The sequence below is a fragment of the Equus quagga genome, chromosome 12 (genome assembly GCF_021613505.1).
Source record: "Equus quagga isolate Etosha38 chromosome 12, UCLA_HA_Equagga_1.0, whole genome shotgun sequence".
Classification (NCBI taxonomy): Eukaryota; Metazoa; Chordata; class Mammalia; order Perissodactyla; family Equidae; genus Equus; species Equus quagga.
Window position 1 is genome coordinate 68,731,398 of NC_060278.1, and position 22,639 is coordinate 68,754,036.

Here is a 22,639-nt window from a genome sequence, read left to right on the forward strand (position 1 = left end):
GAGGCTGTCCTCATCTCCTTGGATCTGGAGGCATTTACCACACAAAATAACTGAACACCTCTGATGTGATGCATAAGGCACTCTGCCACTATTACCTTAGGGTACTGAACCACCACCACATCACTGACATTGTTTTTAAGGTACCCACAGACACTTATTTAGATAGGGAAAGGAGAACTGGTAAAATCAGGTTGTTGCTCACCTTGGATAATCAACTAAGCAAATCAAGGAAATCATGAAAAGCTAGGATCTTAAAACAAAAATGAACAGAGTTTGCCATTTGGGCAGAGGGAAGGTAAACTGTAGCCACACAGATGACATAGTGTAAGTGTAAACCAAAAAGGGACAAGCAGGAATAAATAAGGAAGTTGGTAAGCAAATTACTGAAGAGAATAAAAGAAAAGGAAGGATGGATAGAAAATATTAACTGATTTGGAAAAATCAGTCACACATCTGTATCAGCTTCTGCATGACAGCATCAACCTGTGTCTGCCAGTCTCGCCACTTATCAACAATGTAGATGTGATCCCTCGTTGTGGTTTCCTGAATTTACATTAACAATGATACCTCTGGCATCACAGACCTTACCAAAGTATACAAAACAAGCTTCCACAGAAGGTTCACTCATGCTGCTAAAATGTTTTAAGTAGCAAAAAGTAGAAAATTAAACAAATTTATAAACATTAAACACTAACTACAAAGCAAAAACTAGATGTGGTCTTCCTCCTCCTGGCGCCTTCTCTGTGCATTATGAACCTGCAGGAGACCTGGACGTAATGGATGTCCCACAGAGCAAACAGAGCTGAGGCAATCAGAGAGCTGCTGCACTCCTTAAATATCTTTCCACATTTCTTTAGCTCTTTGCCACCCACGATAGATCAAACCCCACCGAGAATACACAGGTAGCTCTTTTTAATACTGTGGCAGCTTCTGATTTGCTGAACAAAGCCGACAGGTGAATGCTTTCCTGGGCCCATTATAAATGGCTCAGACTTGGAACAAGAAGCTTGAGAGCAGAGATCCTTCTTTTCAACCATTCCATTTTGGTACATTTATGTTTCTTCCTAACTATAAAAGTAATGCATACTTGAGACAAGTTTGAGAGTGTTTAATGCCTCCCACTGAACAGTACTTTCAGCATTCATCTGAAAGATGGAGACTCCTGTGGGGCTGCAGAGGGCCACATCTGAATCCAGTTTCCTGGGCCCACTGAGTTAGTCTAGGGGTCCAATAAAGCACTCTAAAACCTCTGGCTCATTCTGCAGCAGAGGGGGAAATCTGATGAATTTGTGCACTAGGATTTTTTCCCTAAATAATAAACCAATTATTTGAAGAAGAGCCAGAGACTAAGAGAAAAACCCTTTGAGAGCAGCAGAGTTATGAGAGAAGACTAAAGATGGCTATAAACACTCTGACATTCCCTCCTTTGCAAGGTGGGTCTACATCCATCTCCTTTTTTTTGGCAGGGGGTGGGGGGGGAAGATTAGCCCTGAGCTAACTACTGCCAGTCCTCCTCATTTCGCTCAGGAAGCCTGGCCCTGAGCTAACATCTGTGCCCATCTTTCTCTACTTTATATGGGGGACGCCTACCACAGCATGGCATGCCAAGCAGTGCCATGTCTGCACCCAGGATCCGAACCGACGAACCCCAGGCCGCTGAGAAGAGGAATGTGTGAACTTAACTGCTGCACCACTGGACCGGCCCCTACATCTCTCTCCTTGATTCTGGGCAGGCTGTGAGACAGCTTTGACCAGAAGCATATGGCAGAGGTGATGCTGCACCACTTTCCAGGTCTGGCATCAAGGGGCTGGCGCTTCTACTGCCTGTTTCCTGGAACACTTGCTGTTGGAATGCTCACTGTGGGAGATGCCAGCCATGATGCTAGAAATCCAACTACCATGAAACTGCCAGGCTTTGAGAAGCCCAACCAATGTAGGGGCCCTGGAGGATAAGATGAGATTAGGAGTGCAGGAAAGATACACAGAGACCATCTTAAAAGCAGATCTTGGAGAGTGACATCAGCATCACGGCAGAGTGAGATCTTCCCTTAGACTCTGTCCCCTAAGATACAATAAAAAGAACATTCATAAACCAACAGAGGACATTCACACAACACAAAAGACGTCTGAGAGACCCACGCAGCCATACGTCTGAGTGGAAGTGCTGGACTCTTGGGAGGAAGTAGAAGGACATAAGGGGAGCTCCTCTCCCTCCCCAGCAGCAACCCAGGGCGCAGGACCACACACAGCTCTGAGAAGAGTGGGGAGGGGTGGCTATCTGTGGGAACACCTTCTCTCTCCAAGTTCCCTCACAGCCCTTGGGAAAGCCCCACACAGAGGTGGCTAAGCTATTGCAGGGATGTCTTCATCAAGCCAGCACCCAAGGAGAGCAGACAGAAAAGGCAGAGCCGGAATGTCCCTGGGATCACACAGGTGAAAGGCAGTGCCTCTCCCCCAAACCAGGGCTCCAGCTCAACTGGTCAGCCAGAGCACCCACACATACCTTAGAAAGGTGGCAGCTGTGAGCAAGTGAGCCAGAAATTGCAGATAAGCCCTGTCAGCACAGATGCCAAAGGACAGGCACAGCTGCCAGGGATCATAGCAGGCTCAGAATACACAGCTCCTGAACCCCTGAAGTGGCAGCAGCTGGACTCTGCAACCAGATACCATCATTATGCGAAGGCACAAATCCAAGCCATCAAACAGTATGAAGAAATATATTAATACTCCAGACCAGAAGGAAAATGAGAAGCACCCAGAAATCCATCTTGAAGGCACAGAAATCTACAATGTAAATGACAGAGAATTCAAAATAGCCATCAAAAAAAAATACTCAGTGAGTTACAAGAAAATACAGATAGACAGTTTAATGAAATCAGAAGCAAAATTAATGAACAGAGGGAATTCTTCACAAAAGAGATTGAAACTATAAAGAAGAATCAATCAGAAGTGTTGGAGATGAAAAAAACAAGGAATGAAATGAAGAAAAATCTGGACTCCCTAAACAATACAGTTGATATTATGGAGGAGTGAATCAGCAGTCTGGAGGACAGACAGATAGAAATGCTTCAGATGGAGGAGAGAGAACTAAAACTAAAAAGAAATGAAAATATTCTCCAAGAAATATCCAACTCATTTAGGAAATGCAACATAAGGATTATAGGTATTCCAGAGGGAGAAGACAGGGACAATGGTGCAGAAAGCTTGTTCAAAGAAATAAGAGCTGAGAACTTCCCAAACCTGGGGAAGGAGCTGTAAATGCAAGTAAGAGAAGATAACAGAACTCCTAATTATATCAATGTAAAAAGGCCTTCTTCAAGGCATACAGTAGTAAAACTGACAAAAGTCAATAACAAAGAGAAAAGGTTAAGGGCAGCAAGGCAGAAGACAATAACCTACAAAGGAACCCCCATCAGGCTTTCAGAGGATTTCTCAGCAGAAACCTTAAAGGCCAGGAGAGAGTGGAATAAGAGATTCAAAATTCTGAAAGACAAAATCTTCAGCCAAGAATACTCTATCCAGTGACTATATCCTTCAGGTAGGATGGAGAAATAAAAACTTTCCCAGATAAACAAAAGCTAAGAGAGCTCATTGTCACAAGACACCCCCCACTTCAAGAAATGATCAAGGAGGTCCTCATACCTGAAAAAAAAGAAAGGGTTTACAAAGCCTTGAGCAAGAAGATAAATAGGCAGACAGAATCAGAAAACTGCAGCTCTCTAACAGAACAGGTTAGCAACCACTGAATTATAACATTAAAGACAAAAGGAAGGAAAACATCAAAAATAAATACAATCTTGTCATTTTAACCACAAACTCACAAAACAAGATGGAATAAGTTTTGACAACAATAACTTAGAAGGAGAAGAGAAAAGGGAAGGAATTGGCTTAGACTAAGGAAATAAGAGGCTATCAGAAAATGGACTATCTCATCTATGACATTTTTTATACAAACCTCATGGTAACCACTAAACAAATCATCAGAACAGAGAAACAAACGACAAATACAGAGAACTGAGAAAACCATCAAAAAAAACTACTAAAATGAATTGGTAGTCCAAAATACATGGGACAAGAAACAAGGGAAACACAAAACAACTGGAAAACGAGTGAAAAAATGGTAGAATTAATCCCTCATATATCAATAATCACGCTAAATGGACAGGGATTGAACTCTCCAATCAAAAGACAAAGAGTCGCAGGATGGATTAAAAAACAAGACCCAACAATACGCTGCCTCCAGGAAACACATCTCAGCTCTAAAGACAAAGAGACTCAGAGTAAAAGGATGGAAAACAATACTCTAAACTAACAAGAAACAAAAGAAAGCAGGTGTTGCCATACTTATATCAGACAAAGTAGACTTCAAGATAAGACAGGTAAAGAGAGACAAAGAGGGACAGTATATAATGATAAAAGGGACACTCCATCAAGAAGACATAACACTTATAAATATATATACACCTAACACAGGAGCACCAAAGTACATAAAGCAACTATTAACAAACCTAAAAGGAGATATTGACAACACAATAATGGTAGGAGACCTTAACGCATCACTTACACAAACAGACAGATCATCCACACAGAAAATCAACAAAGAAACAGTGGATTTAAACAAAAAACTAGACCAGATGGACTTAATAGATATATACAGAACACTCTACCCAAAACAGCAGAATACACATTCTTCTCAAGTGCACGTGGAATATTCTCAAGGATAGACCCTATGTTGGGAAACAAGGCAAACCTCAATAGATTTAAGAAGATTGAAATCTTATCAACCATCTTTTCTGACCATAATGCTATGAAACTAGAAATTAACTACAAGAAAAAAAGCTGGAAAGTGATAAATATGTGGAGACTAAACAACATGCCACTAAACAACCAATGGGTCACTGAAGAAATTAAAAGAGAAATTAAAAAGTATCTGGAGGGCCCGGCCCAGTGGCACAGTGGTTAAATTCGCACGTTCTGCTTCAGCGGCCTGGGGTTCGCCGATTTGGATCCCAGTGGGGACATGGCACTGCTTGGCAAGCCATGCTGTGGCAGGCGCCCCACATATAAAAAGTAGAGGAAGATGGGCATGGATGTTATCTCAGGGCCAGTCTTCCTCGGTAAAAAGAGGAGGATTGGCAGCAGATGTTAGCTCAGGGCTAATCTTCCTCAAAAAAAACAAAAGTATCTGGAGAACAGCAAAAAGAAAAATACACCATACCAACTAATAAGACATGCAGCAAAAGTGGTCCTAAGAGGGAAATTCATAACAACACACGCCCACCTTAACAAACAAGAAAAATGTCAAATAAGCAATCTTAAACTACACCTGACAGAATTAGAAAAAGAAGAACAAACAAAACCCAAAGTCAGCAGAAGAAGGGAAATATTAAAAAATTAGAGCAGAAATAAATGAAACTGAAACAAACAAAAAAAAAACAGTAGAATGGATCAATGAAACAAAGAGCTGATCCTTTGAGAAGATAAACAAAATTGATAAACCTTTAGCCAGACTCAGTAAGAAAAAAAGAGAGAAGGCTCAAATAAAATTAGAGATGAAAGAAAAGAAATTATAACAGATATCACAGAAATAGAAAGGATTATAAAAGAATACTATGAAAAACTATATGCCAACAAACTGGACAATCTAGAAGAAATGGATAAATTCTTAGATTCACACAACCTCCCAAAACTGAATCAAGAAGAAATAGAGAATCTGACTAGACCAATCACAAGTAAAGAGATTGAAACACTAATCAAAACCCTTGCAAAAAATAAAAGTCCAGAACAAGATGGGTTCTCTGGAGAACTCTACCAAACATTCAAAGAATATTTTTTTTTTTAAAGATTTTATTTTTTTTTTCCTATTTCTCCCCAAAGCCCCCGGGTACATAGTTGTATATTCTTCGTTGTGGGTCCTTTCTAGTTGTGGCATGTGGGATGCTGCCTCAGCGTGGTTTGATGAGCAGTGCCATGTCCGCGCTGAGGATTCGAACCAACAAAACACTGGGCCGCCTGCAGCAGAGCACACAAACTTAACCACTCAGCCACGGGGCCAGCCCCTCAAAGAAGATTTAATACCTATCCTTCTCAAACTATTCCAAAAAGTTGAAGAAGATGGAACACCTCCTAACACATTTTATGAGGCCAACATTACCCTGATCCCAAAGCCAGACAAGGACAAAACAAAGAAGGAAAATTACAGGCCAATATCGCTGATGAACACAGATGCAAAAATCACCAACAAAATAATGGAAAATCAAATACAGCAATACTGAAAAAAGATTATACACCATGATCGAGTGGGATTTATACAGGAATGTAGGGATGGTTCGACATCTGCAAATCAATCAATGTAACACACCTCATTAACAAAATGAAGAATAAAAGCCGCATCATCGTCTCAATAGACACAAAGGAAGCATTTGATAAGATTCAATAGCCATTAATGATAAAAACTCTCAGTAAAATGGGTATAGAAGGAAAGTACCTCAACATAATACAGGTGATATACGACAAAGCCACGGCCAACATCATACTCAACAGGGAAGAAGTGAGAGCTATCCCTCCGAGAACAGGAACAAGAAAAGGGTCCCCACTCTCACCACTCTTATTCAACATAGTACTGGAGGTTTTGGCCAGAGCAATTAGGCAAGAAAAACAAATAAAAGGAATCAAAACAGGCAATGAAGAAGTGAAATTCTTGCTGTTTGCAGATGACATGATTTTATATATAGAAAACCCTAAAGAATCCATCAGAAAACTATTAGAAATAATCAACAACTACAGAAAAGTTGCAGGGCACAAAGCTAACTTAGAAAAATCAGTGCCATTTCTATACTCTAATAACAAACTAACAGAAAGAGAAGTCAAGAATTTAATCCCATTTACAATCACAACGAAAAGAATAAAATAGCTAGGAATAAACTTAACCAGGGAGGTGAAGGACTTATATAATGAAAACTATAAGACACTACTGAAAGAAAGAGATGATGACATAAAGAGATGGAAAGAGATTCCATGCATATGGATTGGAAGAATAAACATAGTTGAAATGTCCATACTACCCAAAGCAATCTACAGATTCAATGCAATCCCAATCAGAATCCCAATGACATTCTTCACGGAAAAGAACAAAGAATCCTAAATTTCATATGGGCCAACCAAAGACCCTGAATTGCTAAAGCAATACTGAGAAAAAAGAACAAAGCTGGAGGCATCACAATCCCTGACTTTAAAATGTACTACAAAGCCATAGTGACCAAAATGGCATGGTACTGGTACAAAAACAGGCACACAGATCAATGGAACAGAACTGAAAGCCCAGAAATAAAACTGCAATCTATGGACAGCTAATCTTCGACAAAGGTACCATGAACACACAATGGAGAAAAGACAGTCTCTTCAGTAAATGGTGCTGGGAAAACTGGACAGTCACATGCATAAGAATGAAAGTAGACCATTATCTCACACCATACTCAAAAATAAACTCAAAATGGATCAAAGACTTGAAGGTAAGTCCTGAAACCATAAAACTCCTGGAAGATAATATACGTAGTATACTCTTTGACATCAAACTTAAAAGGATCTTTTCCAACACCATGTCTTCTCAGACAAGGGAAACAAAAGGAAAAATAAACAAGTGGGACTTCATCAGACCAAAAAGCTTCTGCAAGGCAAAAGAAACCAGAATCAAAACCAAAAGACAACCCACCAACTTGGAGAAAATTTTTGTAAATCATATATCCAACAAGGGGTTAATCTCCATAATATATAAGGAACTCACACAATTGAACAACAACAAGAAAAACGGCCTGATCAAAAAAGGGGCAGAGGATATGAACAGACATTTTTCCAAACAAGATATACAGATGGCCAATAAACACATGAAAAGATGTCAACATCACTTATCATCAGGGAAATGCAAATCAAAACTACACTAACATACCACCTTACACCTGTTAAAATGGCTATAATCACTAAGACTAAATATAACAAATGTTGAAGACAGTGTGGAGAGAAGGGAACCCTCATACACTTCTGGTGGGAATGCAAACTGGTGCAGCCACTATGGAAAACAGTATGGAGATTCCTCAAAAAACTAAAACTAGAAATACCATATGACCCAGCTACCCCACTACTGGATATCTACCCAAACAACTTGAAATCAACAATCCAAAGTGACATACACATCCCTGTGTTCATTGCAGCACTATTCACAATAGCCAATACATGCAAACAATCCAAGTGCCCATCGACCCATGACCGGTTAAAGAAGATGTGGTATATATACAACGGAATACTACTCGGCCATAAAAAAAGACAAATTCATCCCACTTGCCACAACATGGAAGGAATATGTTAAGTGAAATAAGCCAGACTGAGAAAGACAAACACCAGATGATTTCACTCATATGTGGAATATGAACAAACTCATAGACAAGGAAAACAGTTCAGTGGTTACCAAGGGAAAGGGGGTGGGAGTTGGGCACAGGGGGTGAAGGGGAGCACTTATGTGGTGACAGTCAAGAAATAACATACCACTGAAACCTCACATTGATGCAAACTATTACAACCTCAATAAAAAAAAAAAAAAGAATGAAAGTAGACCATTATCTTTTTCCCAACAAAAAAACACTACTCAAAATAGATGCAAGGCTTGAAGGTAAAACCTGAAACCATAAAATTCCTAGAAGAAAATATAGGAAGTACACTCTTTCACATAGGTCTTAGAAGGCTCTTTTCGAATACCATGTCTACTCAGGCAAGGGTAAAAACAGAAAAAATAAACAAGTGGGACTTCATCAGACTAAAGAGCTTCTGAAAGGCAAAGGAAGCCAGGAACAAAATGAAAAGACAATCCACCAACTGGGAGAAAATATTTGCAAATCATGTATCCAACATGGGGTTAATCTCCCAAATATATACAGAACTCACACAACTCAATAGCAAATAAACAAACAACCCAATCAAAAAATGGGCAAAGGATATGAACAGATATTTTTCCAAAGAAGATATACAGATGGCCAAAACGCAAATGAAAAGATGTTCAACGTCACTAATCATCAGGGAAATGCAAATCAAAACTACACTAAGGGCGCCAGCCCTGTGGCCGAGTGGTTAACTTCGTGTGCTTTGCTGTGGCAGCCCAGGGTTTCACCCATTCAGATCCTGGGTGAGGACTGGCTCCGCTCATCAGGCCATGCTGAGGTGGTGTCCCACAAAGCAGAACCAGAAGGACCTACAACCAGAATATGCAACTATGTACTGGGGGGCTTTGGGGAGAAGAAGAAAAAAAAGAAAAATTTGCAACAGATGTTAGCTCAGGTGCCAATCTTTAAAAAAAAAAACTACACTAAGATATCACCTTACACTCATTAGAATGGCTATACTCACCAAGACAAAAAAACACAAATGTTGGAGAGGATGTAGAGAAAAGGGAACCCTCATAGGCTACTGGTGGGAATGCAAACTGGTGCAGCCACTATGGAAAATAGTATGGAGAGTTCTCAAAAAATTAAAAACAGAAATGCCATATGACCCACCTATCCTACTTCTGGATATTTATCCAAAGAACATGAAATCAACAATTCAAAAAGACTTATGCACCCCTATATTCATTGCAGCATTATTCACAACAGCCAAGATGTGGAAGCAACCCAAGTGCCTGATGACTAGATAAAGAAGATGTGGTATATATACACAAGAGAATAGTACTCAGCCACAAAAAAAGACAAAATCATCCCATTCACAACAACCTGGATGGACCCTGAGGATATTACGTTAAGCGAAATCAGCCAGACAGAGAAAGACACACACTGTATGATTTTACTCATACATGGAAGAAAAACTAACACATGGACAAAGAGAACAGTTTGGTCGTTACCAGAGGGGAAGAGTGTTGGGGGGTGGGTATAAGGGGTAAAGGGGCATATTTATATGGCGACTGACAAATAATAACGTACAACTGAAATTTCACAATGTTATAAATGCTTACGACCTCAATAAAATAAAATAAATAAATAAGTAAAGCAGATCCCTCAGCCCCCAGCCAACACCACATGGATCAGAGACAAGTGCTCACCAAGCCCTTCCTAGATTCTTGACCCACAAATTGTGAGAAAGACACAATGGTTATTTTTAAGCCACTAAGTTTAGGGGTAGTATGTTACGCAGCAATAGATAAGGGGAGCATAAGGCAAGGTAGGCAAGTTCCTGCAAAGAGGAGATGCTCCAACAAAGCCATAGGGTCAGGGGGCCAGCAGAACCAAACTAGAGCGTGGAAGGGTATAAGGACAGATGCAAACGCAGGGGACTCCCAACACACTGCCCCCAAACAGGGCAAGAGTGCTGAGATTTCTAGTCATGTGGGTGTGGTGGGCCAGCTTGGTTTAAAGTACCCAGTCAAGGGCAACTGGGGCAGAACAGGCCCCAATGTGCCATTCAGGGTGATTATGCCACTTGCACCTTACCTCCCAGCTGCTGAAAGACGAGACACAGGTGAAAGTGACCCTTATGAATTGCACACACATCTATGACAGTCCTCTCCCCAACCCCACCCACAGGAAGGCAGAGTACTGCTAGGACAGCCCACTCCCCTTGCCCATATTCCTATTAATCCCACCTCCCAGTGGCCCACCAATAAACAAGGCAAGGACACAGAAGAGCACTCTCAGGTAGTTCTCCCAGCAGGTATTCATCCCTCCTCCTTCCCAACAGCCCCAGACTTCCACTGTGGCTCCACAAGGTCCCCCGGACACTGACTCCACACTCCCTGAAACACGTGACCTGAGCTGAGCCATGCAGTCCATCCCACTTTGGTTCAAGGGTGGACACGTGACTCAAGTTGGTCCAATCAGTCACCTTCATGATTTCTGCTTGAAGTGCAGAGACAAAGGCTCGTTCTCTTGGGAAGGTAAATTGTGAAGACTGCAACCATCGTTGCTATCCTGCAGAAGGCCAGCCTGAGGACAAGGCTGACACACACACAGGAAAGCAGGGTTCACAGAATCCCAGAGAAACAGTCACAGAAGTAAGGACAGAGGGAATCTCTAGCTGAAGCTGAACCTGAACTCATCACAACTCTGCATGTTTCAATCATAAAGCGATAAACCCTCTATTATTTAGGACAGTTGGGCAGGGCTGTCTGTTTCTTGCACCCAGAAGCTTTCTACCCGTTGCAGAAGCTTCAGCTATTTTTGCAGTAATCACCTGAGACCTCCCTCAATTCCAGTCAACCCCAATTCTGACCCCTTAACTTGGTGGCCCCGCAGACCCCACAGTTACTCTGCAGACTCCACACATGGAGTCAATGCTCCCCACTCTGATGCTCACTGCTCCATCAGGGACCAGCTCACGCACACCCAACTTGTTTTGCTCCTGACTGCCTAAGTGCCCTAGCCAAGCGCCCTCCTCCCCCAGAACAGTCTGGGATCACTCCCTTCAAGCTGCATGCTGATCTTAGGTAACTTTGCCCAGTGTCCTGAATGTTAATATTTAACCCATTTTCACCTACATAAAAATGTTGGTGGATGGGCACTCATGGGAATCTGCCATGCAGTTTATCCTCCAGGAGGGTGACTGACCACCCTGAAAATTCTGGCTCTACCCTTCATCCAAAAGTGCAGAGCAAATCATAGTAAGGCAAAACAGATCAGGGGCTGGAGATGGGGAAGGGCATGACTACAAAGGGGCGGCAAAGGGCTGACTGTGGGAGTAGTTACATAACTATGGGGATTTGCCAGAACTCACAGAACTGAAGTCTAAAGAGTGAATTTTACTGCATGCCAAAAATAAACGAATAAAGCAAACAAAAAGAGAGAAAGAAAGGAAGGAAGGAAGAAAAGAAAGCAAGTGTGCAGCCTTAGGAAATTTGCTGGGACACAGGAAGAGCCTATGAAGGGTCACACTGCAAAACACTTTCTGATACTACAGCTTGCATCTTCTCTCTCCCTTTGGGTCCCAGTTTAGACATCTCTTCCTATTTGCCCTTGCTGTGAACAAAGAGAGAAGCAGGCCAATCCACCACATGACCAAGTTATCAGATTGTCAATGTTTTTCAGTGTTTTGGTCTCTCTTCCACTCTTCCCTCCAAGTTTGTCCCTGAACCTCCTGGACCCTGTCAGGCCAGTCACACGCCTGCCTAGAACTAGACAAGAATATGCATCTTTCCTGGGGACTTCGTCATGAGCCCTGCTGTTCCTCCAAGCAGAGTAGACTGCCTGATGGTCATCCTGACCCCTACCTCATCTCATACGCTTATAGGAGCACTGCGCTGAGGATATCATCGGGCCTAAACAGTACCGAGAACTGCCCTGCTGCCGGGCTGCTTCCTGGGGTGACCAGTCATCCATTTTCCCAGAACTGAGGGGTTTCTGAGAATGCAGGCTCTTCAGGGCTAAAACCAAGAGAGTCCTGGGTAACCTGACCTCTGCTCTGAGGTTCACCTGTCTTCTGCCCTGGGTCTTTACAACAAAAGGAGAAGAGGCCCTCAGAGTTTAGGGAAGAGAAACAAGTAAGGGTGTTTCCAAAGTAAGTGACATGCTATCTACTAGCCCCAGCTTCTATGTAACCAGGAGTGAGTGTACACGCCCAAGTGGATGCATAAAGAGTAACAACTTTCCACCTGGCTACTAGTGCGATGAGTCAAGAAGGTCCAACACAGGACCACTCAAACACAGAACAGACACACACGAGCCCAATGACATGAGCCACCACTACCCCAGCACCTACCTCTGTTATTCAGCCCCAAACACTCCCTCAAGGCATACATCACACACAACTCGTAAATAAGGGAATGCGCCCATAACACAGAGGCTGCCTGGGGTCAGAGGTTGGTTTTCTTAAGCTAGGACAGCCAGAACAGTGGGAGTAAAATGATCACCTTCAGCAAAAAAGGGAAAAGCCCCCAGCACTGGCAGCAGAAGGCCTTCTGACTGTATTTTATAAAGTGAAAAACAGGCACCGGCCCCATGGCCAAGTGGTTAAGTTTGCGCGCTCTGCTTTGGCAGTCTGGGGTTTCACTGGTTCAAATCCTGGGCGCGGACATGGCACTGCTCATCAGGCCATGCTGAGGTGGCATCCCACACAGCACAACCAGAAGGACCTACAACTAGAATACACAACTATGTGCTGGGGGACTTTGGGGAAAAAGGACAGGGAAAAAAAAAAAGATTGGCAACAGATGTTAGCTCAGGTGCCAATCTAAAAAAAAGGAAAAACAAGTGCCCACTCCCTTTTGGACCAGCCATGGATCTTCAGTGGTTTTCCCACGAGCCCTGATAGTCTTAGTGGTCATTTTGCAGAATGTGAGTTTCTTCAGAAACACGTATCTTGCTACAGCAGAAACAGCCACGCTTGTTTACTCTCTTTCCCGCTAGACTGGGAGCTCCTTTACAGCAGGAACAGCAGCTCTGCTGCTCAGCACCACATAACCAAAGCCTGGTACGAGGGCTGGCAGATAATCAGTGTCTTATCAATAGAGCAGGCACAAAAACATGACTTGAACGGAACCAATAAAATCTCCCCCAACAGAAACACGGCTAAAATTCTAGATTAACATCACTGCTCTGAGATGAAGGACCACCTGGCGTCAGGCTGTACTGCTCCCCTCTTACTAGACCTACTCGAGATCCAACAACCCCTCCAGTGATCTCCTTAAGCACAGCAGAGAAGGCAGGAAAGTCTCAACAGATGTGACGAATTCAGAAGGATAGTGAAAAGGCCAACAAGTCAAGAGGATGTGAATTCTACAGTGAAGCGAAGATGTCAGTGAAGCTTGGCCTCTAGAGATGGCTGCTGGTCCATTCCAGGCTCTGCCACTTACATGCTGAGTGACCTTCCATGGTTACCTTGCTGCAGAATGGGGGTAATCCTACTGCCCACCTGGTAGGGTTGCTGTCAGGATTCCATGACTCTAAGAATGGAGGTGTTTACTCTTGCACAAGGCCTGGCACATAATAAGCCCTTGACAGATGTATTTTAGCATGCCTTACACTAATAATAATATTAATAGGAATAATAATAATAAAAGCATGTGAGGACCAAACCATAACTAGCTTGCCCTCCAGGGTTCCCATTCCACACGGAACCCAGGGAAACAGCTTGGGGTCCCATCACCAAGCAGACTGGGAACCGAGGTCAGTAGACTTTGCTGTCCAGCACATAAGCCACAGCTGAGTCCATGGCTGAAGGCACATGGGTACTCACTGAGGCAGTGAAGGAAGAAAGAGAAGGCACAAAGGAGACAACAATCTTCCCCTCGGTCTTTAACAGGTAAGAGAGGCAAAATAAATATAAATTTAAAATAAATTTTCAGTCATTAAAGAAGAAAGAAGTGAAAATAAGTGTTAAATCTCATTAAACCAAAAGCCAAGACAATGAAAAATCCTGAGTGTCCATCAACACTACATATATAAGATGGACTATTATTCAGCCATAAAAAATAATGAAATCTGGCCATTTTTGACAACACCAATGGACTCTGAGGGCTTTACACTAAGTGAGATGAGTCAAAGACAAATACTCCATGATCTCACTTATATGTGGAATCTAAAAAAGCCAAACTCACAGATACAGAGAACAGACTGGTGGTTGTCAGATGCAGGGGTGGGGCAGGGGGGTGGGAAACGGGTAAAGGTGGCCAAAAGGTACCATTTCCAGTTATAAGATAAATAAGTTCTAGGGATATAATGTACAGCATGGTGACCAATGTTAACAACACTGTATCATATATTAAAAGTTGCTAGGAATACCATAGGACCCAGCTATCCCACTACTGGGTATCTATCCAAACAACTTGAATTCAACGATCCAAAGTGACCTATGCAACCCTATGTTCATTGCAGCACTATTCACTATAGTCAAGACATGGAAGCAACCTAGGTGCCCAGTGACAGATGACTGGATAAAGAAGATGTGGTATATATATACCATGGAATACTACTCAGCCAGAAAAAAAGACAAATTGATCCCATTTGCAACAGCATGGATGGACCTGGAGGGTATTATGTTAAGCGAAATAAGCCAGACTGAGAAAGTCAAACACCAGATGATTTCACTCATATGTGGAATATAAACAAACACATGGAAAAGAGAACAGCTCAGTGGTTACCAGAGGAAGGGGGGTGGGAGGTAGGCACAGGGGGTGAAGGGGAGCACTTACGTGGTGACAGAGAAGAAATAACGTACAACTGAAATTTCACAATGACGTAAACTATTAGGAACTCAATAAAAAAAGTTGCTAGCAGAGCAGATCTTCTAAGCTCTCATCACAAGAAAAAAAATGTAACTATGTAAGGTGACAGATGTTAACTGAACTTACTGTGGTGATCACTTCATAATACATGCATACAGCAAATCATCATGTTATACAACTAAAACTAAAAGGGCATTACGTATCAATTATATTTCAATAAAACTGGGGAGAAATTTACATTTTTTAATCTAATTAAAGTACTTTAAGTCTTAAAGTTGCTATAGCGGCCCTGAAAATCCTCAAATAAGGAAAATGTATTTAGCAGTTTGTTTGTGTTCCAACATCCCTTCAGCTCACATAGGGTTTTCCACTTTAGAGCTGGAAGCCAAATTCTCAAAATTAACCAAAAGACAGCAAACGTGTAAACCATGCTCTACGCATTTGCCACTGAAGACCGTAGAAGAGATAAAAGGCTGAAAGAGTGAGTAATGCACTGTTGATAGCACTGTAGTGCCTCCAAAAGTCCAAAGGATTTGGAAATAAATTTTGATTAAAACTCCTTGCATTATTCATGTCTATTTACCATCACAATGATCAGATGTATCATATCCCATGAGCTTAAATTCTGATCCATTATAAAATTATATTGTTTACAGTACATTGCTTCAGGCACTTCATATAATTACCTGGATAAAATACACATCATTTCAAAAAGTAAAAGGTGTTTGTAGGAACACAAAGCACCTGAAAATACACAAAACACTCCTCTTTAAGGACTTAGATGAAAGCTGTTTTGTTTTCACTCGAGTATTCCTTAACACCCATCAATGTTCTCCCACTTAAAGTGCCTTCACTTATGCTTTTATGATATTCTTTGTGCTCATCCTTTCAAGGGACCTCAAAGCATTCTAAAATACGTCTGAGATTACTCAGAAATGGGATGATTCTACAAACATCAAGCAGAGAAGACAATGCTGGCAGCATTTAATCCTCAGCTTGGTAAAAAAAAATAATTATTCAGAAGACTTGACTTAATTACTAATTCTGGGAAGAAACATGTTTGCAGCAAAGCCACATCGGAGAATCCCAGTGGCCACAGGTGGGAGAAAGTACTGGAGACATCCATGACCAGACTTGTGAATGGAGTTCTAAACTTGGATTTTTCCAGAAGAGGCAAATATATTCTGCTCTACCAGGACCCACGTAAAAGTGGGATTGGATGTAAGGTAGGAGTGTCCTGATCACACACAATCTATGTGTCCTTATGGCAAATGGAGACTTTATATAAGTCAAAGGAGAATTAAAATAAAAGGAAATGGCAAAGGGGTAGGAATATCGCTCGTCTAAACATGAGCGAATCTGATGAGCTGATAATCCTCAACGTGGGACTCTGCTAAGAGCTTCGAGCTCATGGAATAACTTTTATTGCTTATTGTTGAAAATAGGTCCAATAAAAAACGAATCTGGATTTGTTCAATCCAGAGAGAGAACATTAAAGTATAGGAAACACTACAAAGTTAACTATTAACAACTATTAGATGTCTACAAAAGAGTATGATGGCAGCAAAAGAAACTGCAGTTAGATATTGAAAGAGACATTCTACCTAGAAAGGTCTGATCCTGAGGTGCATTACCAAAGGAGGCTAAATTTGTTGTCCAATAACTTGAAGAAATGGGCAGAACATGATGGTATCAAATGCAATTTAACCCCAGAAACACGAAAACAGACTAGAAATGAAAGGTTCTCTCAAAAAGATTCATGATTTCAGATTTATAATTCTCCCACAAACCAGGACCACTATTCTGAGCCATTTTTCAGATTTAATATTGGTTGGTCAAAGTAGGTTGGCATTCCTGACAATAACCAGTTAAGCTAAGACCTAAACCCATACTGTCCAATATGACAGCCATTAGCCACACAGTTACTGGGCACGTGAAGTGTGGCTGGTCCAATCTGAGAAGTGCTGTCAGTATAAACTACACACCAGATTTAGAAGAAAAAGTACAAAAAAAAGAACGTAAAATATCTCATTCATAACTTCTTATGTTGATTACATGGTGAAATCATAATATTTGGGATATACTGGGCTAAATAAAATATACTTGTAAAATCAATTTCACTTGTTTCTTCTTACCTTTTTTAATATGGCTACTTGAAATTTACATGTGGCTCATATTTGTGGCTTGCATTGTATTTCTCTCAGACTGGGTAAGCGACCAAAATAAAACATCACTATATCAGACACACTTGTGTGCTGCTAAACACTTTCAAATGTGAACAGAAGAATGAAGAAGGAAGAAAGGTAACAGAGGCATTCAGAGGACACGTACAACAGCAGCAGTAGCAGCAGCCTTTATGCTGTTTTAAGTAAGTAATAAACATGAACAACAGGAGGCCCGGCCCCGTGGCCAAGTGGTTAAGTTTGTGCGCTCCGCTTCGGCGGCCCAGGGTTTCGCCGGTTCGGATCCTGGGTGCGGTCATGGCACCACTCGTCAGGCCATGTTGAGGCAGTGTCCCACATGCCACAACTAGAGGGACACACAGCTAAAATATACAACTATGTACTGGGGGGATTTGAGGAGAAAAAGAAAAAAAAAACATAAACAACAAACTTTCTGGAAAAGGCCATGTTGCAATTGCAGATTCTCTTCTCCCCCTGCCTGGAAGTGTCCTGGAAACTCCCCTCCCAGCAAGCTCCCTCTCCTGCCTACCTTTGATGAGCTCCGGCCTGTAAGTCTTGCGCAGCTGCTCCAGGAAGCTGTTATAGAAGCCCTCTGCCTGCTCCGTGGGCATCGCCAAGTGGAAGTCGGGCTTGTTCCCCTTGAGGACGCACTGGAGGGTAAACTGGCTGATGCACAGCACCTCATACTGTTTGTCCATCACACTCTTTGACCAGTGTTTCCCACTTTCATCCTCAAACACACGCAGGTTTAAAATCTTCCGGACCCTAAGGGGAAATACAGCAGTGAGAGCCACCTGAAGAATCACAAGCCCCCCCAGCACACTCCATCCCCCAAACTGTCACCAGCACCCTGCCAAATAAGAACATAATATTGTCTCCATCGCTTATAGGAGGTGTGACCGTAGGCAAGTTACTTATCTACTCTATGCCTCAGTTTCCTCATCTGTAATATGGGGTAATAACAGTCCTACCTCATAGAGTTGTTTGGAGATTTCCTTTTTTTGCCAGTCCCTCCAATTCACAGCAGCTGCTGGTGAGGAGTGGCGCTAAGAGGACAGCCACCCATTATCTGCTCCTTCAAATTGGAGGATATGTCAAAACAAGGGTCCAATTCTAATTTTTTATAGAAGCATTCCATCTTTAGGCTGGGATAAATGACACCCCATTTTTCCACCCTTTCTTGGAGCTACTCAAAATGAACAATTCAGCAAATATCCTGGAGAAAACTCATGGTTATTGCAATTATGCAAAAAGATCTGAGGAGAGACACCTTGACAACTAAGTCACATGTTCCTTAAGCCCTAGAGGAGCTTTCTCTATAAGTGTGGATGACAAAGGACAGCCACCATGGCAAGGAAGAGGACCAAGTAACATTTAAGAGATCAGATTTGAGAAGCATAGCAAAGAACTCCCTGCACAAAAGTTGAAATTCCACCATTTGAAAGCTGCCTTTTTGGAGGATGTTGAAGGCATGTTCAAGGGCTCTACAAATACTAAGTCCCTGACGCTTTATATGGGTACCCTCTGTGGTGGCACTATTCATCACCCCCTCTCCACAGCAGAGGTCTGCCCTATGTACGTCTAGTAGGTCATATGAGCCATAAAGAGACTGAGACCTAGGCTCCCAGCTTTTGACCATGACACCACCCTACTGACTCTTGAGTATCCAGGCGACAGCTATTAAAATACCAACATCCCTGAAGTGGTACTGAACTGTCCTTATCAGTCATCAACACCTTAGCAGGAATTAGGTTGCAAGTGTGATTTTCAACCTAATACAAACGGGACAATTGAGGGGGTTATCCCCAGGCTCCGGGGACCAAGGGGCAGAATAAATGGACCCAAGCATCTGAAGTAAATGTGCCAAGCGGTGCTGGGGAGAGAATGAACATGGGTGTAGCCGCCCCTGACGCAGGAAGGGTTAACAATCACTGGAAAAGGCTTGCCAACAAACTGTGACCCAGAGGTGAGAAGGCCGGTCAGCCAATGACGGGTAAGACCTCCAGGGGGAGGCAACCTAAGACACGCATGGTCACCTGGGGGCATAGATGGAGACACGATATCGATACCGGGAGCAGGAGGGGCCATTGCCTAGGAGACCTTGCCTGCTCCGAGATAAAAATATACAAGCACAGCAATAACATGATAATATCAAAACAGAGGCGAGGAAGGGCTCCTTGAGAAATCACTAAGAATTCTTGGCATTCACTAATTACTTCATCCAGAACACCTGTGTATGTTTAACAGATGTAAGCTATGTATATATTGAAACACTGGTTATAATAAACTCAGAGTGGCCATCAGCCCTCTCCACATCTATCCTGATGTGTACATTGGATTGTGACACCAACAATGGGGAGTGGGGAAGCTGCCCATACTAAGAGACCCAGCCAGGCAACAGCAGTGACAAACTCCTCTATCTTAACAAAAAGAGCACTGGCTTCCAGGTCAGCTAGCTGAGATTCTGACTCGGGTTTGAGCTTTTTGCTTAGTGTGTATGCGTGACCTTGAGCAAGTAATTTAACCTCCCTGAGCTCCAGATCCTATATGTACATGAACAAGTGGGTAGTTTTAAAATGCATAAATAGTGGAAAGACAATAATGCTCAAATTAAAAAACAGAAATCATTCATAAGAAAAGAGGCTCAGTTTCTGCAGTAAGAATGCTTTGCAAATGTAGCAGCAAATACGGATGGGGACTAAATTGTACCCCCACTCTGCTGCAGACTTAGTGGGTGACGTTTGACAACTACTCTTCCTCGGTCTCCTCATCTGAAACACAGAGATAACCATACTACATCGAATGGGACACGGATAAAAGTGACAGGGGCTTACTTTTTAGGAGCAAAATATTATGGAAGTTTCTAGCATACATATTTCTGTAGATATAACCATCACTTATCCTATTCATATAGCAAACTCAGAAATCCGCATCTTACATGTGCTCCAGTTCCTTCTGTGTATCTTCCAGAGAAATACCCAGCAAGACACAGATGCCCCGTCCAATGGCACTTATCTGCTCTCCTCCAACTAGAAAGGAAACAGAAGGGAAACAAGACTCTGAACCAAACAGGTGCCATGAAGCACTTTCAAGTAACTATAGGAATGTTTAAACATCACATATACTTCTCATAACTTCTTTGGCAAAGTCAGTAGGTATTGAAAAAGGAAAGGAGTTACATAAATGCAGTTAGACAACCATAATTCATGTCCATTCTGATGTTATATCTGGAATGAATGAGTTGTGAAGTGAACAACCATTAAGCAAGATTTTAGGGCCATGTTTTCATCTGTCCTACCTTGGGCAAGACACCTGAAACTTTCTATGATGGAGTGTGCCCATCTGTAAAAAGAGAACAGAGATTTCCTCCCCAGGGAATCTGGCTCAGTTATGTTAATTCTCAGAAAGGAGATAGCTGCTTTTCTTGGAAATCAGCAGTGTGGTAACATAATACACAGGTGGCACAAAATGGAAAACATTTATGTCATAAAAACAAAGAGGTGACTTTTTTTTACTTACTGCAGAGAAGACAAATATATTATACAAAAAAACCACATGTATACATTAAGCTTCAAGTCAGCAAACTTCTATCATTTCCCAGTTTAGTACTAAAGTTACAGTCTAAGCAAATGATCTCCAAATCTTTATGAATCATGCACCTCATCTATTTAAAAAAAAAAGCCTCTGAACACAGACTCCTATTGCAAACATATGTGTATGTATTTGCAGTCAAATGTATGCTCTGCTCCCGTTAGACAGTATCTCGGTGCCAGCACAGTACTTAGGCCAAGAGGCATCATTATGATGGTGAACCTAAACTCATATTTCAAATGTTGATCTTCATCACTTTCAATTTTTTTGGTCAACTTTTTGCCAAATCTCATTAGATTACTGGTGTTTTGTTACTTTATCATGTACTGATCTAATGTTCCAATCAGGAGAAAGATCAACTCTGCCATCTTCTTGTTGTTTGCTTCCGCTGGATAATAATATCTAAATATCCTAAATATACCTGACAAGGCAAAATAGGCTGGACCACAGTGCAATACTCCGTAAGCTAAGGAAAAAGTGAGACTCCCCCCTCTTCCGTCAGGTGTCTGACAAGGGACCACCTGACATTCAGACCCAAGAGGAGCACCAACATCAACCCATTCCTGAAATATCAGGAAAGCCTAATTTCTCTTATTTTTATGTTAAAAACACATAAATATTTTAATATTTTCTTGTGCTGCCTTTGTTATAACCGACTATGAGTGATTTACTGTCCTTTGAGCCACTGACTCAAACAGAAATAATCCGTTTTGACACAACTAGTAAACAATCGGAGTTTGCATGGCTTTAGACAAAGTCTTTGGCTCTATCTGTTCTTTAAAGAAATCAATATTATTTTCTTACAATGTCAATATATTTCCTAAATGTTCCCCAAAGTATGTTTTAAAACCTTAAAAAATAATGATTATTTAGCTATATCCACCATTAAAGTAATGCATATACGTTATAGAAAATTTGGAAAATGCAGGAAACAGGAAGGAAAAAAGAACACCCAGGGACAAGCACTCTCATAGTTTAATGATTTCCTTTTGCTATTTCTCTATTCATAGATTTTACTTCATATATGTTTTCAACTACTGTAATAATATTGTATATAAATTTTTCTGTCTCATCGTTTCTTTTAACTTTGCATAAGGATTTTTCCATGTTCTAAGCTTTTCCTAAACATCTTCTAATAGTTGCATCCCATCAAGTGGAATAATTGCATTCCATCCAAAGGACTGACTAGCCATCCCATCTAGCTGGATACATGGCTTGTTTCAAAATTTTCATTCAATAAATAACACTGTGATGAAAATCTTTGTACACTAAAGCTTTTTTTTTTTAATACATTTTACTTTTCAGAGCAGTTTTAGGTTCACAGGAAAACTGAGCAGAAGGTACAGAGATTTCCCGTATACCCTCTGCCCCCCCACACGCACAGCCTCCCCCATTATCAACATCCCCCACCACAGGGGTACACCTGTTACAACTGATGAGCCTACACTCAGAGTCCAGAGTTTGCATTAGGGTTCCCTCTTGGTGGTGTACATCCACGGGTTCGGACCAATGTGTAATGACGCGCATCCACCACTACGGTATCGTACAGAGTAGTTTCACCGCCCGAAGAATCCTCTGTGCTCTGCCTATTCAGCCCTCTAAAGCTTTTCCTATAATTAGGATTATCTTCTCAGAGTAGAGTCTCAAAAGTAGAATCACTATTTGAAGTGAT

General features: G+C 41.8%; 1 protein-coding gene across 1 annotated transcript in view; it reads right to left on the bottom strand.

Annotated features, from left to right (window-relative positions):
* The window catches only part of DTD1 (D-aminoacyl-tRNA deacylase 1), a 174,623-nt gene that overhangs the window by 149,289 nt on the left and 2,695 nt on the right, over nucleotides 1-22,639 (bottom strand). The window contains exons 2-3 of the mRNA XM_046678100.1: nucleotides 20,315-20,405; nucleotides 17,906-18,141 (exon numbers count right to left, since the gene is read on the bottom strand). Coding sequence (XP_046534056.1) covers nucleotides 17,906-18,141; nucleotides 20,315-20,405 — 327 coding nt within the window. The remainder of the gene's footprint in view (nucleotides 1-17,905; nucleotides 18,142-20,314; nucleotides 20,406-22,639) is intronic.